Genomic DNA, 17,649 nt, shown 5'->3' with positions numbered 1-17,649 from the left:
TTCCGTACCTGTGCTGAGATGCCGGAAGTGGGAAGGAGGCTGTCCCGGAGGCCTTTTCGAGGCGCATGTGCCAGCATCGTCCACCTGATACCCTGTAACTTTTTAAAACCCGGTCCCCCAGCGTGTGTTTCGTACCCCCTGAAGAAGCGTGGGTGAAATGCGCGTTGGGGTGTCCGTGGGCACACAGATAATGGGTAAGACACTGATCTTTAACACTTAGATCCTCCCTGGATATGCGTTTTGATTAGTTAGGACCTGTGCAACAACTATTTGTATGTGAGATTGTGTTACAGGTTATTTGTATATTATGTTGCTGACGCATTGTTGGTGGATATATCCCGTATTTGTGCTGAGGGGATTAGCCTGTTTGGACCTGTTTTTATTGGATTCTCAGATTTAGCATCCAGTGTATTTTTAAGATGTGTAATAAAGATTGATTTATAATTTTATATTTGGAACGTTGTAACTCCTTTATTCTTGTGGTAAGACTTCTGTAGTAGCCTACAACTGAATTGGTTTAGCTTCATTACACTGTTTGGCTTCATAACTGTTTCAGGATAGTCTAAACTTTCTGCTACCTACCTAGATGCCCGACTGAATTACGTGTCCGTCTGATGTGGTATAAACAAAATTTACATCACAGCAGTATAAGAGACTTATAAATAGTAAATTCATCATCACATGATTAGACCGGTCTAATATTTATTTGCAGCATGTAACGGATAGAACTGGGCCTATAGGAATCACCTCTGTGACTTCGTCACTCAGATGAATTATATATGAGCTATGTGACATAAAGCACAATTTTTAGATCAATGTTTGCCAGTAAATGACATCCGTCTGACCAGAATTTTAATTTGGGAAATGATTACAATTCAGCGACTGTGGATTAATGGTTCCTCTGACTCCGGTGAGTATATTGATCCCTGCTCCCAATACCCTACAAAATTTATTGTTATTTATTATTTATAGTGGGGGGCAGAAGAACAGTTCTCCGGAAAATAAGGACAAACTGTTAGAACCAAAAAATGAAATATTATTTATTTTAAAGTAAAAGAACTTAAAATAATTTTGTGGAGAGCAATTGACCATTGACGTCATGGTAATTAACAATTGGTGAAAGTGATGGACATTCTGAGATCTTTACATTACAGAATGAATCTTTAAATCTTGTGCCCAATTCACACGGCTAAAATTGTGGCCTTGATCTGGCCACACAAATTGTGGGCAGGACATAGCCACAATAGAAGTCTAAGGCACCCAGTCACTGTGTGGAGAGCGTGACTGGTGGCCGTTCATCTTTCAATGGAAGGGGAGGACCTCTCCCTCTTTCCCTCACCCTCCCTTCTCTAGTCGGCCCTGTGCTCGCCCGGGATTCGGTCTGTGCGAGCACACAGCCACGTGAATAAAGCCTTGCACTGAATATTAACCAGTTCTCCTTAATTAACAAGTTTTCCCACCATTTCCCATAAACATTGACTTTTGACTTGGTTGAGGATGATATATGTGTCTTTTTTGGACAAAAGGGAATAAGATGTTACCAAGCGTAGTTGCAACTTATGGTATTTCCAAAAAAGAAATACAGAAATGGGCATGTTCTGTCCCATGTGTCTAACCACTGCTCCTCCATAAACCTTAGATGGTCATCTGACTCTGCCAAAATTGGTGGCCCTATGCCAATTAAATCACCAATAAATCTGAATAAAACAGAATTCTGCAGCATCACTAGGAGTCTGCTCATTCCAGATTCAGATATTCCATGATACAGAGCTATTACCTAGCTAATATAAGGCAATGGAGCCTAAAACATGTTCATCATTCCTTTGTAGACTTTATTAATTTCTATTAGAAAATCAATGTGGATGTATTTAAATCGTTAACTCAATTGACCTCTATTGGCCATATTGACTTCTCCACCAAGATGGAGCCTAATTCTAATTCAAAAGCTATAGTAATCTTATAATCAAATAATTTTTTGTGATTTTAATGAATCTACTAGTATAGGTTTTTTATTCAAATAACACATAGTTAGTGTCAACTAGTAATTTTACATTTTTGTGCTGCTTTGTTATAGTAGACTTTTTTGGTTGGGGTATTTCAACATTCAATTGTTATTTATTGTATGGCCAACTAATGTACTGAAGTTTGCTATATTAGCGCTAGTTACAGGCAGAATACTGCCCCCTGAGGCACTCTGTTCATCTGGGTATCTCAATACTGCTGATACATTTAGTGCTATCCTGTCACATGAATTAAGTTGCCCAGTGGTTCGAAAGGGCAATTATAAAATTTCACTTTTGGCTTCAGCATGAGAACTGTGGCTCTAAGGTTAGATAGATGATGTAAATATTCTAGTACAGCTCTTAGTGGATAGGTGAAAAATGTTCATAATACCACAATCCATTTAAGAGACTGAAAAGGGTCTGTAATAATCATTCTCGTCATCAAGATGTTAGAAGGTGACTCTACAACTGCCTCTGTCATTTTAAGTGCTATTTATGGATAAGAAATTAGTCTTTCCTTGAATAAATGATAACATCCGGTCCCCGGTTACGTACAAGATAGGGTCCATCGGTTTGTTCTTAAGTTGAATTTGTATGTATGTCAAAACTGTATATTTTATAATTGTAGTTCAAAACTAAATTTTTTTTTTGCTCCAGTGACAATTAGATTTTCAAAATTTTAGCTGCAATGGGACAGGAGCTTCACTTTACATATCAAGAAAGCAGAGCAGAACTATTAATAGATGTATACTGGTGAATTACCTAATATTCTGCACCCCACAATCACACACACAAACTAAGAAAAACATGAGGAAAAGTGAAGGTATTAATACCTGCAATCTAGAACCCTGGCATTTAAGTTGGTCGGAAGGGGGTTGAAAATAGCCTGATGTAGGGACAGTCCCTATGTTGAGTATAAGATATGATTTGTAGGTTTGTTCATAAATTGAATTTGTCTATAAGTCAGAACATGTATACTTTGTGAGTGTTACTGTAGCCAAATTATTTTTAGGTCCTTTTAAAATTAAAAGATTTTGGGTCGACAAAGAACCAAGGATTAACAATAAAGCTCCGTTACAGACACCTAACAGGTGATCGCTACAGCACTGAACTAAAGAACAGTAAATTATCGGCATCCAGAGAGCTTCAACACAGGTCAAAGTGGGCAGAGAGTTCTGTCTGTAACTAGGGGTTGACTGTAATTCAGGTGTTGTTAAGTCAGCGACTGCCTACACTTCAGATTCATTAAATTTTACGTCTTAAAAAGACTAACTTACCCAAGTAGGTGGGTATGACGTTCTAGCCCCCTGAAGGGTAAGCTTGGTGAATCAATTTTTTTTTTGTTAGACACTCCCTGAATGCATGTGTTCTAGGAGGCGGAGGAAGTAATTTAGAGCTATCCACACAACCGCCGGTATGGCACAACACTCGCTCACAACCCTGAACGTCCGAATGTCCCCTTTCACTAGTATGAGTGAAACAGAGCCATATCTATACAGTAGACTGCCACAAACCAATATTTGCTATAAGCCTGGTCCGTTACGAGAATTAAACAGGTCAGAAGTCCAGTTGGTACCAAATTTATAAACAAGACAAAGAAGTGGGAATTCATGGACCGAGATAAAGAAATAATGCAGGTTAAATTCATATATTTCAGTGCTGGGCACAGTAGATAAAACAATATATACAATAGAGATATATACAGTTAACAGAGTATAGATCATGAGCGGAGTACTACACGTATAAGCAATTTGTGAGTCAGTTACTTTGTGCTGGACTAATGGGGAAAAAGCTTAGTCCACACTTGGGATGACTTGCTTATATTAGGTATAGACAGACCCTATTCACACCCTCTAGGTGGACATACAGTATTCACATCTCTACTTGTATCCTTGTTGTGAGATTATGTACCATCAGTCTCCATGATGCAACAGGGGGTAGTTGAGCCCATATGTGCAGCACTATACATTTAGCTCATCCTCATATTTATAGGTTTTACACAACATGAGGATATACATGGGCCGAAAAAATCCCAGAGAATTCCGGGTCTCTGAAGATTTGTCATGTTTAATTAATCTTTCGAGAAACATCCCAACTAACCTCCTCTTCTAAGAGTTTTTTCAATGTTTGACCTGGTTTTCAAAGAGCAGAAATCTAATCTCTCCTATAACAAATTTAAATCACCTGCCAGTATAAGACTGGATCCTGGAAACCTGCCAGCTCTCCGAGCCCATAATTTGAGAAGAAGAATTATGATAGAACATACAACATAATCAGCAGTGACAGCGTAAGGAACACCTACTCATGTAAAAAAAATATTTTAAAATTCATCACCGTCGCTGTCAAGTGAGCAGAAGCTCAGGTTGTTTATAGAGGCTGTTCCATTAATATTGCATCAAGTATGCAAAACTCTACGTACATCATTCAATCTACACTGTGCAGCAACGATGACATAACCGGACAGGCAGAGCTAGAACTTGATGGACTACAAGAAAAGATATTTTTGATAACCAGTAGATGCATTCATCAATGGTGCCAACAAGTTAAAATAGATGTAGCCATTCCATATTGTAGCATCATACACAAGCTGTCACACGTTGAGTTACAGTATATGGACACATCATTGTGACAGCATAGGGATCAATTATAAATCTGAAGGTCTCTGGTTGCTGTCTCTGAATGTGAACGTTTATTCTTTACCTACAAAATCTATCCTTAAAGGGGCAGTCCAACTATTTGTTAAAGGGGTTTTCCCACAAAAGAAAATTCTCACATTTCAATCCCCTAGTGATGTTTACACGATAAAGATAGTTTTAATCCCTTACTTACTCAGTGTTTTTGCTGTTTTAGTTCTAGGCTGGTCAGTGTTATATTCCAGGATGTGAGCAGGGCCTCTCTTAACACTTTCATCTGGCTATTCACATTGTACTAACACACTGACACAAAGAGAGAGATGCATGAGATGCATGATAGACAGTGGCTGACAGACTCTTACACTGTTACACTGTGAGATCTACTACATCTCACAGATATGTGCCTGCCTCCCCCTTCCCCTGGATTACTTATCTCCTTGTAGTGTGTATCCTCTCTCTAGTTGCTCACGATCTCCTGGCAGGAAGTAATCAGTGTGACTCTCTGAGCTCCATGCAGGGGGTGTGGCTACAGGCTCAGAGCATAGAGACAGAAATCTCATCTGTACAATCTCATGCAGAAATCCAAGATGGCCGCCCACCACTTCCGTCAGAAGTTACAGGGTTGTGTCTAGGGGCAACTGAAATTGTGTACACCAGGACTGATTGAGACGAGTTGGACTTCTGTGAAATGTTGTATTTTTGTTGACTGTGAGGACACTCATTGCACTTATTATAGAGGCTATAATCTGGGATTACAAATCAAAATCTCTGTCATCGTTGTTTGTGACTTCACATGGTCAGAACTGCACACATTAACTTCATTATCATCAGTGTACATCTGTAGTTATAGCTTTATGTTACATTGTTTCGAGGGTTTCGCCTATAGAACTCATCTCAGTAGGCCAAGCGCCTCCTGCAGCTACCCCAGTTTACAGAACTGCATACAATACATGACAATTAGTGAGAGCCAGGCATCCAGCAACTAGGAAAGTAGAGACTATAATTTATCATAATCTGTCTGTTTCTGACCGCCAGCTGCACATCAGACTATTATTATAGTGTTGGTCAATGGCTTCACCCCTTTAAATTGTAGAAGATGTAATAGATATTAGTTTATTGTTGCTGATGTCACTGTAAATTACTAGACACTGGCTGCAGATCCACAGACATTAGATCCTGCTTGAGGTTTACAACAAAATAAGCTCCTCACATTCCAGGCATCCTGGTTTATTAGACCTTTTAAAATATAGTGACTACAAAGGAACAGGATAAAACGCCATTAAACAAGCTCAGTACTTTTTAATGGTTGTGTAAATCTTTATAATTTCACGGTTCACTATTCTACTTGTAATGTAACAACTATAATAATATAATTCAACAACATTTAAAGGAAACCTACCACTACAGGTCTACCTGTTAAACTAGATCCGGTGGTAGGTGCATCTAGCGTATGTAAGGATAGCCCTTTTTAGGTATAATCCTTTACTCCCCTCTATATTTGCTAATCTTTAATCATGGTAATATGCAAATTTATAAAGAGGCTACTTTGATCCTCCTACCCACACATCTTCAGCACACATCCGGCTTCGCGGATGAGTGTGCGCAGCTCCTTGTAGCTCCCTGCGGAAGATGTCTGGGTAGGAGGATCAAAGGGGCTACTGTGGCGTGGGGTAGCCGAGCGTCGTAGCCTCAGCTCCAGTTACTCCACGTCCCAGTAGCCTCTTTAGAAAATTTGCAAATTACTCTGATTAAAGATTAGAAAAGATAGAGGGGAGTAAAGGTTTATCCCCAAAAAGGGCTATCCTTACATACGTTAGATGCACCTAACACCGGATCTACCTTAATAGGTAAATCCGTAGTGGTAGGTTTCCTTTAAGAGGTTTTCTAAGCTAAAAATATTTAAGAACATAACTAGTTACTCAATATCATACTGTTGGGGATCCAAAAACCCACCCCCATAGAGTTTAGTGGTTCTCAGCAGCTAATAAATAAAAAATTAAAAAGTGCATAATGTAGCTTTTGTGTGTATTGGACATTTGAATGGAAGTTGCAGTAATGCGGTTTAGCCACTACACAGGAAATGCAACTGTCTGCTTCCTGTCTTCCTTCTCAATAGCTGATTAACGTAATCTGCCAAACTGAGTTCTATGAAACAGTGTTGTGGTCATGCTCTGTCAGAGGTCAGTATACAGAGAGTATGACCTATGGTCAGTAGTGAATACTGTTTTATCTGCTTATAGCTTAATAGCTTTTACTGTAATCCTGGCTGTGAAGATATAATGAGCATTGCGAAAATTTCTCGTAATAAGTTACAGTTAAATTCACACACGGCAGATTTAGATTTCACAAAACTGGAGTTGGTCTGATGCATGAATATTTGTCAAAATGAATATGCAGTGACTGCTGGGAAAGTCGCAGTAATAACTAAAAACCAATAAAATCATTACATTTCTGAATGCAAACATGTAAACAGCTTTAGTCTTTTAGGTTTTGGCCCTCGCTGTCTTTATCCAGCATAGACACCTGTGTATACAATAACTGCTGACACAGCAATCTACACCATGAGATTGTCTCAGAAACATGACAATCTTGCTGTGTCTATGATGTGACTATAACACTTTTCAATATCCATCTCAGCGCTAGATAATTGATTTACCTGTAACACTGGATATGACATAACCTTATAACTTACATGACATCGTTGAAATCATTTTCTATATTTTTGAGTATACAGGATGTGTTTTGGTGCTGAGAAGTACATATAAGCTGGGAATCCAAGGTTCTGTACCTGCATGAACTTTGTACTGTGATAGATAGACCGTGATTTTTAATATTTGAAGATTCACTGAGGACTGGTTATGTTCCACAGGACTGGCGCATAGCAAATGTGGTACCAATATACAAAAAAGGATCAAAAAGCGATCCTGGAAACTACAGACCTGTGAGTCTAACTTCTGTGGTGGGAAAAATATTTGAGGGGTTTGTTTGAGATGCTATAGTGGAGTATCTCACTGTGCACAACCTTATAACCCAGCGTCAGCATGGGTTTATGAGAGATCGGTCCTGTCAGACTAATCTGATTGGTTTCTACGAGGAGGTTAGTTCCAGACTGGATATGGGGGACGCTGTGGATGTTGTATATCTGGACCTTTCAAAGGCATTTGACACCATGCCACATAAAAGGTTGGTACATAAAATGAGACTGCTGGGACTAGGGGAAAATCTGTGTGTTAGAGTAAGTAATTGGCTTAGTGATAGAAAACAGAGGGTTGTCATTAATGACACATTCTCAGATTGGGTTAACGTTATCAGTGGAGTGCACAGGGGTCAGAATTGGGGCCACTTCTTTTTAATATTTTTATTAATGACCTTGTAGTGGGTTTACACAGTCAAGTTTCAATATTTGCAGATGATACTAAGATGTGTAAAGTAATAAATACCAAGGTCGATAGTTTAGCATTACAGAGGGATTTGTGGAAGCTTAAGGAGTGGGCAGAGAAATGGTTGATGAGGTTTAATGTAGATAAATGTAAAGTTATGCACTTGGGCCATGGAAACAAAAAGTATAATTATGTTCTAAACAATCAATTACTTGGTAAAATTGGAGCTGAAAAGGACTTGGGGGTATTAGTGGATGGTAAACTTAATTTTAGTGACCACAGCCAGGTGGCTGCTAAAGCAAATAAAATCATGGGATGTGTCACAAGAGGAATTGATTCTCAAAGACATAGTTTTTCCCTTATACAAATCCCTGGTCAGACCACACATGGAATATTGTGTACAGTTTTGGGCACCTGTGTATAAAAAGGACATAGTAGAACTAGAACGGGTGCAGGGGAATGCAACCAAGATTATTAGGGGAATGGGTGGACTAGAATACAATGACATTACAAAATTTAGGATTATTCAGTTTAGAAAAAAGACGACTGAGGGGAGACCTCATTACAATGTACAAATACCTGAACGGACAGTACAAGGATCTCTCCATGGATCTTTTTATACCTAGGCCTGTGACCAGGACAAGGGGGCATCCTCTACGCCTAGAGGAGAGGCGATTCTACCATCACCATAGACAAAGGTTCTTTACTGTAAGAGCAGTGAGACTATGGAACTCTCTGCTGCAGGAGGTTGTTATGGCGGACTCTATGTACATGTTCAAGAGAGGCCTGGATGCCTTTCTGGAGAGCAAAAATATCACGGGTTATGGGAATAAAACATTCTTTTAATTCTTAAAGGTTGGACTTGATGGCCTTATATACTATGATACTATGATGTAGTAAGCTGGTCATTGTATAGTATTACATTGGGGACTTGTATCCCATGGTATCCAGGTTATCATAAAATGAAGTGCATTGCATTGCCAGTGGATATCCCTGGAGTGAATTCTCAGTTTGATTTCCCCGGAGTTCTCTTGCCTTAGGTCTCCCTTTTATGTTCAGCTTCCCAAGGCTATTTTGTTCTTTTGTGCTGTAGTAAAGTCAATGTAATGACTTAAAAATCTCCTGAATAGTTGTTGTCAATGCAATGGATCAATTTGATCAATAAATACATCCCATTTTACAAGAAGTTTTATAAATCACAAGACTGTCCCTTGGACTTTGAGAGGGTTTAGGACCCTTATTTGAATCAGTAGAGACTACTATTTCCAAAACTGTCCTTGAAGGGGTATTCCAACGTCCGCTGGGTATGTCATGTCTACTGACCCTCAGCTGAATGGAGAGTCTGCTGCTTTGCAACCATTCTCCATTTGGATGTATAGGAGATACGAAAATAGCAGGTGTATAGAGGTTATACACATGACAATTTTTGCTGGGCTGTGGGAAAGGGAACAGCTTATCCCACTTAGGTGCAGGCCCCAGAGGTGGATATGCCTTAAAAACCTGACTTGGAAATACCACCTTCTCGAACTTTGGTTCTACCTGTCACTTTCATACAAGAACTTCAGAGAGTCATGAGGCCTGAATGTGTGTGCTATGCTATGTATGCTATGTATGCCATGTTTGTTTTAAGCGTGTGGTGCTCTGTTTTCCACAGTGAATTTCATAATCATATATAGATTCTAGATGGGCAATTTAGACCTCAATATCTGCTTATACTTTACTGTGAGTGAGCCGATTATCTATTACCACTGTCATTATAAGATATATTGACAAGGGTTGCAGTTATATGATAGCATAACCAGGAATAAAAACCTGTGGGGTAAATTTACACTGCCTTTCTTTATTTAGAGAAGGCACTCTAAAAAAAATGCCAAATTTATCACAGTGTGAAGAAAAATCTTGTAACATTTAGATTGTCTAATTCAATTTTTCATCTCTTACTGTTGGATCTTTTCCGCCCAAATTTTACAGCAACTTTTTAGCTCCATGCAGTTGTGTAAGTGGTTTGCGCATACTATTTTACATGCCCAAGGAGATTGTAATGAACTTACCTCATAGTATAAAGCAGCGTTCCATCATCCTGAATTCTCAGCAGCTTGTTAGGCATTGTCATGTTGTGCGCTATAGACTTCTTTCCATTATGGAAGAAAGTGTCTGGAGTCCAGATTTTATTAGCCATCAGATTGTTTAATCGGAGAATGCGCATCGGGCCGGTGAATCTCAGTCTTTCATCTTCCCAGTTTTGACGAAAAAACACGTCTATAGTATACTCCTATTGTAAAAGAAAGAGTCAGAATTATGCATCTGTTTTATTCATCTGTTGATGGAAATATAATACAGAAAATACAATGAAAATAGCAACAAAATATTTGCATATTGCATAACAACATTCAATATCAGGTATAATAAATAAAACTACCACTCCACTGTACGTTGAACCAAAGTAATCTCAAAACTAGGCCCCAAGCACATACAAGCAGATGACCACTCCACCAATCACATGTATCAATAAGCATTACATCTGACAGTTTGTGCACCTGATTTAGTTGCGACTGTTTCTCCCTCTACCCATCTTGGCGTGGAGAGGAAGGTCACACTCCATGCCATGGTCTGGCGCGGGACATTGCTGCCCATATCTGTGCACTGCCGATAACCAATGGACTTTCAGGCACAGGCCAAGGCGCAATTGTACACCAGGTGAGACATGACACAGAAGTGCTCCCGGGGGCGCAACGCATTGCCTGATAGATGCAGCGTGTGTTGGGGGCAGCACCATTGATCACAGTGCCCCCACAACTTTATCTAATTTATAGCAAGCAAGGACTGGCAGGGAACAATGGACTGGTGATACTGGTGCCTTAGAAGATTAAAGCTATCATTTTCAATTTTTTTTTTTTACAAGGGTTCAAAAACCTCTTCAAAGTGAACTGAAGGCTAAAAAATAAAAATAAAAGCTTAACTGTGATTCTGAATCCTGGCATACAATAACAATGAAAGATTTTCTGTGACATGAATGATTCCAGAATATGGCAACAAGTAGAGGTTATAAATCTAGGTTTTTTTTTTAAAAAAAACATGGAAGCCCCTTACAATCTAAGCATTTTGAACGATGTAATGCTCTTCATCATAGCGTAACACTTTATGATATGATAAAAGAACCACACATGGTTCTTCTTTCTCCTATCAGCTTACATAGAAAAATGTATAATTTGATACATAGGCTAAACCCAATGCCTAAAAAGACCCCAATTCTATCAATACAAAAACAAAACAAATATTCAATGTTTCCTTTATCTGATCAGAATAGAGCATTCCACCAAAAATTAGATAAATCGTTGTGGCCCCCTTTAACAGAGGCTTTCAACTTGTAATGTCTATTCATTGCCTTAAGATGTAGTTCTTCCCTTGTGGAAGCAAATCATGATGTCAAATAGATTTTGCCAATATAAGCAGCAAAGTCAAATAAAACCGAGGCAATAATGAGAAATCAGTGCTGCATTAATAAAGCAGGGGCTGTAATGGGGAAACTATTAGTCGGGGGAGGAAAAAGCTTTCAGTCTTCAGTCAGACCTAAGAAGATCTATTTGAATTAATTAAGGGGTCGATAAATGCGTATCTCTAAAATACAGTAGATGTCAAGTTGACTAATGTCCTAGATGTCCCTATATGTGTGTGATGTTATTAGGGATTGGAACATGAATATAAATGAATAAAACTCATTCATGAAAACAGTTGGTACCAAATGTTTTATGTCGTAAAACATGTTTCTTATCAAGGAGCTGTCATGTCCATGCCAAGAAGATGGATCTGATATCTGTGTAAAAGGTCTTAATGGAAAGGCCCTAATCATTTCCTTTTAAGGTCCTAAATATTATGATGAGTATGTAATTTTTTACTTGAGATTTTTTGGATTTGTGAACTATTGAGATCTGAAGTGTGAAGTTGTATCTGGTCGGTAGTTTTTTGGTGAAAATAGAACTTCAGCTTCTAATAATTGTAACGATTGTAAAGAAGAGTTAAAGTGTAACTAAAAATTTTGTTTAAATTCTGTATTTTAATTTTAACAGTAATTAAAACAGTACAGAACAAAAGCAAAAAGGGATGAGGATGAAAAAAACCTGTCATGCATATAAGAGAGCTTAAACAAGTACGGAACATGAGACAGTACAACATAAAATAACCAAAGCTAAATTAAGAGATAGAAAGGGAGACTAATACTCTAGAGGGAAGTGTTACTAAACCTTTTAAGCCAAATTGCAAAAATCAATAGAGCAGATGATAATAGTAAACTTTGTCCCAGGTCAACATCTGCAAAGAGTTTGTATGTTCTCTCTGTGTTTGCATGGGTTTCCTCCAGGTCCTCCGGTTTCCTCCCACACTCAAAAAACATACTGGCAGGTTGATTAGATTGTGAGCCCCATTGGGAAAGGGACTGATTTGGCAAGCTCTGTGCAGCACTTTATAATCTGTGTATGCTATATAAATAAAGGAATTATTAGTATAAATATTATTTGTAGTATACTTTATAAAGAAAATGTTCTTATGTCCATTTTCCTCCTCCTTTTTTTCCTGCTTTAAGTGGTGTGCAAAAATCTGCTTTCCCTCCTTCAGCCCATTGACAGCGGATAAAGAGAAGCTGATAAAGTGTCTAATGACCTAATGTCTTCGGTAGTGTAATCTCTTTACAGAGGTGTATCATCAAGTGAAATATACTCTGATTATGTAAGGAATTAATCTTTTGCCTCCTCTCCTTATCTATCTGCTATATACAGACTTAAAGGGGAATTCCCACGAAGACAAGATTCTTAAATATACTCAGGATAACATAAAAACACATTCTCTAATTCACTGCTATTAACAAATTCAGCATTTCACAGATATAATTACAACCTGTCTGTATCAGTCCTGGTGTTTACAATTTTGGTTGTCCCTGGATACAACTGTAAATCTTCTGACTATGGTTGAATTCTTCTCATAAATAGCTTCTCTTGTCTGCACACTGTGCCTCCCCCCTGCATTACAAGACCAGCTCAAATACCCGCACTTCCTGCCGGAAAGCAGTGTGCAGAGACTTATTCTCCTAGCTACAGACTAAAGAAAGTCTTTATTGAGGAGGGAGACACATAGCAGAGTTTACTCTAAGTGTGTTCTAGGTGAGTTAGCAGAGCTGAGAATGTCATTGAGTTTTAATCTATCTCATGGATCTTATCATCTTCTCTCTTCTTCAATGTGTTTAATACTAGTGGAATGTTCAGAAGCTAAATGAAAGTATAGATTAACCCTGTACTTTGACAATCTAAGCACATTGTCATCATACAGCATCTCATAGCATGGAAGAATCACAAACTGTCTGCTCCCACCCACACTCTGGAATTTTACAATGACCTGTCTGGGAAGTCAGCAATAGAACTGCCTAAAATTGCAAAATAAGGGGTTAAAAAATGAGCGTAGTTGTGTAAACATCACTAGGGGATTCAAATTTGAGAACTTTCTTTCATGGGAAAACCCCTTTAAAGAGCTTTTCAGGTACATTGCTCACTGTGGGAGAATAAAGGAGGAGGTATAGGAATAGAGGAAACAAAGGATTTGTACACCGCACCAGATGAAGGTTAAAAAATCAAAGCTTTAGTTAAAGCTTTAGTTCATATCGGTGAGCGCAAAAACTTTTGTTTTTTACTTTGGTATAGGAATAGACAAGGAATAAAGAATATTGCAAAGTTTACTATTATCAACTGCTCTCTTCCTTTGTGAGGTTCAAATGTTTTGTTACCCAAATGTTTGGTGTCCTCCTTTTAACTATTTCTGGTAGTGTCCTTTCTATCCCAAGTCCCCTCTTTATTTCTTTAAATTGGCAGTCAGAGATCAGAGATCGCCCCTCTGCTATCCACTGGACCACCCTTATGCAGTGGGGCAGCACCTTAGACTATCAAAGCTGCTAGACTAGAGAATAATCTGATAAGATTGCATATAGGACAAGCTTACCGGGAACTGCAAAAAAAATTGGAAGGGAGGACAAGATATTTTATGTATGGATTTATTTATAAATATTTCTTGAACAATAGGTTTTACTTATATAATAAAAAATACTTCAAAATGGTACACAGACAGTCCCCGTACAGGATAGGTTCAGTAGGTTTGTTCTTAAGTTGAATTTGAATGTAAGTCGGAACTGTATATTTCATTATTATAACTCCAAACAAATTCTTGTTGGTCTCTGTGACAATTGGAGTTTAAAAATGTTGGATTGTCATAAGAACTAGGAATAACAATAAATCTTCATTCCGAACACCATAAATAACAGTAGTTACAGCTGTTTATTGTAGCCTAGGGCTAAAGTACAGTAAATTACCAACATCCAGAGGTCTGTTTGTAACTAGAGGTCATCTGTAAGTCGGGTGTTCTTAAGTAGGGGACCGCCTGTATAGATGTAGCAAATTTTATATGAAACCAAAGGGGGCCCATGCAAGCCCCTTTATCAAGCTGTCTGTGCACAAATTCTAAAATGCCTTGTACCATAATTATTAGGTGTTTTATACAATTTTAGCCATTTTTGTGAGACGTATCAAAAAGGGGCATTACATTAGGTGACAAAAAAGTCTAAAGTGTAATAATTTTTGCCGCAGGGTCTGTTTTCTGCTGCACGACTAATATAGTATTTAATAGGTATAGATTTTTTTTATACAGTACATTTACCATTTGCTCCAGGAAATATTTCCAATGTATCTGGTCTATTCAGTATGTTTGTTATGATAGAATTGGAGGATGTATGACAGTGGTGGCGAACCTATGGCACGGGTGCTGGAGGTGGTACTCAGAGCCCTTTGTGTGGGCACCCAGACCTTCTCCCCAGTCAGAGAGGACTCAAGGCTTCTTCCTGTGGTCTAAAACAGTGAGGACGTGCCATGCTCAGTGTTATTTAAAGCAACACCTCCTTGGCTGCCAGGACTACAAAAAGGAGCAAGGAGGTTTGATCAGAAATTGATTATCGTTGATGCTCCTGCTCTGGGTTCCCTGATTACTCCTCTTCAGGGGACTCTGGAGGAAAGATACAATCCAAATTTCTGCAACTTCTTTCTATTGTATTGATTTCCTCAGGACAGCAATACGATTGAAACCTGTGATACAGCAGGGATCAATAAGTTACTGCTTAAATTGCCATGTTGGCACTTTGTCAAGTTGCCAACTTAGAAGAATTCAACACTTTATGCCTTTCTCATACTGTAGGGGTATTCTGTATTCTGTACATGTCAGTACCCTATGATGAACAGTACACACACAGTTTGCCTGGGTTCTTCACTTTACGTTGTGCCGAAAAAAGATGACAAATCTACAGCATATTTTTAATAACATATTGTATACTGTATACCTCTGAGTAGTGGTAAATATTTACCAAGTCTCTTGACTGTGTATTTATGGATATTGAGTACTTGTTAATGTATTCAAATATATTCAAAGCCTCTTTTATCTTAGGAGGTCTGATGAGTCCCCATAAATTTCAATAATTTACAGATACTCCTCTTGAATAATTTTCTATGTGCTATTATTTACTGATTCCTTCAAAGCTTTTTTTCAGACTGAATCGCCTTGGGGATGTGGTTGATGTATGGAATATGGTGCTGGGGTCACAGACTGACTGCCAATGCTTTCATCTTAGCTTCATGTTTATTTTCTTTAGGGTTACAGTGGATAAACTAGTATGCAGCAATGCAATATGAAAGAAAGGTGGTATATTTCATATATTTCTTCATTTCTGTGCATGATTCAAATATATTGCATTTGAGCTCGGTACAACCAGATTGGGGCTCATTTACTAAGGGCCCGAATCGCTCATTTTCGTTGGGTTTCCGGAAAATTATCGGTTTGCGCCGAATTGCCTCGGGTTTTTGTTGCACGCGATTAGATTGTGTCGCATCGGCGCCAAGGTTGCATCCGACGGAAATCGGGGGCGTGACCGTCGGAAAACCTGACGTATTCGGAAAAACCGATGTATTTTTAAAAAATGTGTCACTTCAGACGCACTTACATGCACCAGGAAAAGGATGGTGAACTCCGGCGGACCTCGGCGCAGCAGCGACACCTGGTGGACATCGGGCGCACGACCTTAGTGAATCGCAGGAAGACCCGAATCCTCATCGGAGAATGCACCGCTGGATCGCAACAGGACCGGGTAAGTAAATGAGCCCCATTGTGTTACATAACAATGCAAATTGAATAGAAAGTCTATTTTTGTTGGCTTGTTTATGTGTTTCAGAACACGGGAGGCAACAAAGATCACTGTAAGTCTCCATTACTGCCGCTGTAGTTTAACATTACAGACCTAACCCCTACATCTCGGTGGAGGAGCACAGCATTATGTGGAAAGGGCTCTCGTCCACTTGGAGAATTGGTAATCCTGGGAAATAGACCCATTCTTCACAATCCTGCTACTACCATACACAAGGTATAATTACACACATCTCCAGGGTTCCTACCTAACACTATCTGTAATTTTGGATGGTCAGAATTGCTGATGGACTCCTTTTAAAAGAGTTTGTCTATTTAAAGCAACCCCATGAGCTTATAGAGAAGTTACGCTGTAAGCAGGACCACAGAACCCCTGCCATGGAGGATAACATACATGACTGCATCATCATCTATGAGCATGAACAAAGCCCTTGCCTGAGAAATAACAGAACATTTAAGGGAAGACCAGCTCTAAGTAACTGTACAGCCTTTCTTCAGGAGACCATGGAGGTCATTTATCTTTATTTTATTTTCTGTTTTTTTCTGTCTTTTTTGAGGCATTTTATGGCTCATTGCAATTTTTGAACCTTTTTGGGGACATTTTGAAATGTTCTTTGGACCTTTGTATTTCGTCAGTAAGACATATTTATCTTCTATTCCAGATGTTTAAATGCTGTTTATCTTTTTGAATTGGCTAATATTTCCGACATTTATTGGCGCAAAAAACTCCAGATTAAACCATACTTGACTTGAGACATTTCTGCGACATTTTTAACAAATGTTTCCTAAAGATCTGAAAAAAAAAACTCATTTAACACAGGGAAAAAGTGAGATTGATTTATTACTAAATGACTCTGTATACTGTGAGGGCTCCGTATATTGTGTGACGTTTCAGAGGCCACGCCTACTTCCTCCGAAACATCACACAGTAGGCGGAGCCCTCGGTGAAACAGCCTGCAATTGTGTCTGGTAAGGTGTTCTAAGTTCTAACATTCACGGATTTATTGACTAAGATGAGTACCCTAAAGTTTCTGCCATGTTTTGCTGATCATATGATGGAAAATGTTTTATGGTTTTACTAAATTAAAGTATTTACCTGCTGAAAGCAGGGACAACGTGAAGCATTACGTCAATGGCGCTAATTGTTTGTATGGACTGTAGATTTGCGAGGTCGAGAGGTGACTCGCTTTTGTGCCCTGACAAAAAGTTTGCCACACTTTGTGAAACACACATCGATACATTTTATGGACTGCCTTGTATTAGACAATACAATCACTATTAGCTTTGGGTTCTTGTGCTTGTCACATGACACTTTGTCTCCTGAGAACTGAAGGCTGATGAATAGACAAGTTGAAAGTCCTGTACTACGTTAAGCAATGCTATAACAATTTTCTGCACCTCTAACTACAG

At 38.7% G+C, this 17,649-nt stretch overlaps 1 protein-coding gene across 4 annotated transcripts in view; it reads right to left on the bottom strand.

Moving 5' to 3' along the window:
• The window catches only part of GABRA2 (gamma-aminobutyric acid type A receptor subunit alpha2), a 106,740-nt gene that overhangs the window by 44,489 nt on the left and 44,602 nt on the right, over positions 1-17,649 (bottom strand). For all 4 annotated transcript variants that reach the window (XM_072124855.1, XM_072124847.1, XM_072124862.1 and 1 more), the window contains exon 5: positions 10,068-10,288. In XM_072124855.1, coding sequence (XP_071980956.1) covers positions 10,068-10,288 — 221 coding nt within the window. The remainder of the gene's footprint in view (positions 1-10,067; positions 10,289-17,649) is intronic.

Source organism: Engystomops pustulosus, chromosome 1 (assembly GCF_040894005.1).
Source record: "Engystomops pustulosus chromosome 1, aEngPut4.maternal, whole genome shotgun sequence".
Classification (NCBI taxonomy): Eukaryota; Metazoa; Chordata; class Amphibia; order Anura; family Leptodactylidae; genus Engystomops; species Engystomops pustulosus.
Note: the sequence above shows the minus strand (reverse complement) of the source record. Positions and strands in the feature narration are given on the sequence as shown.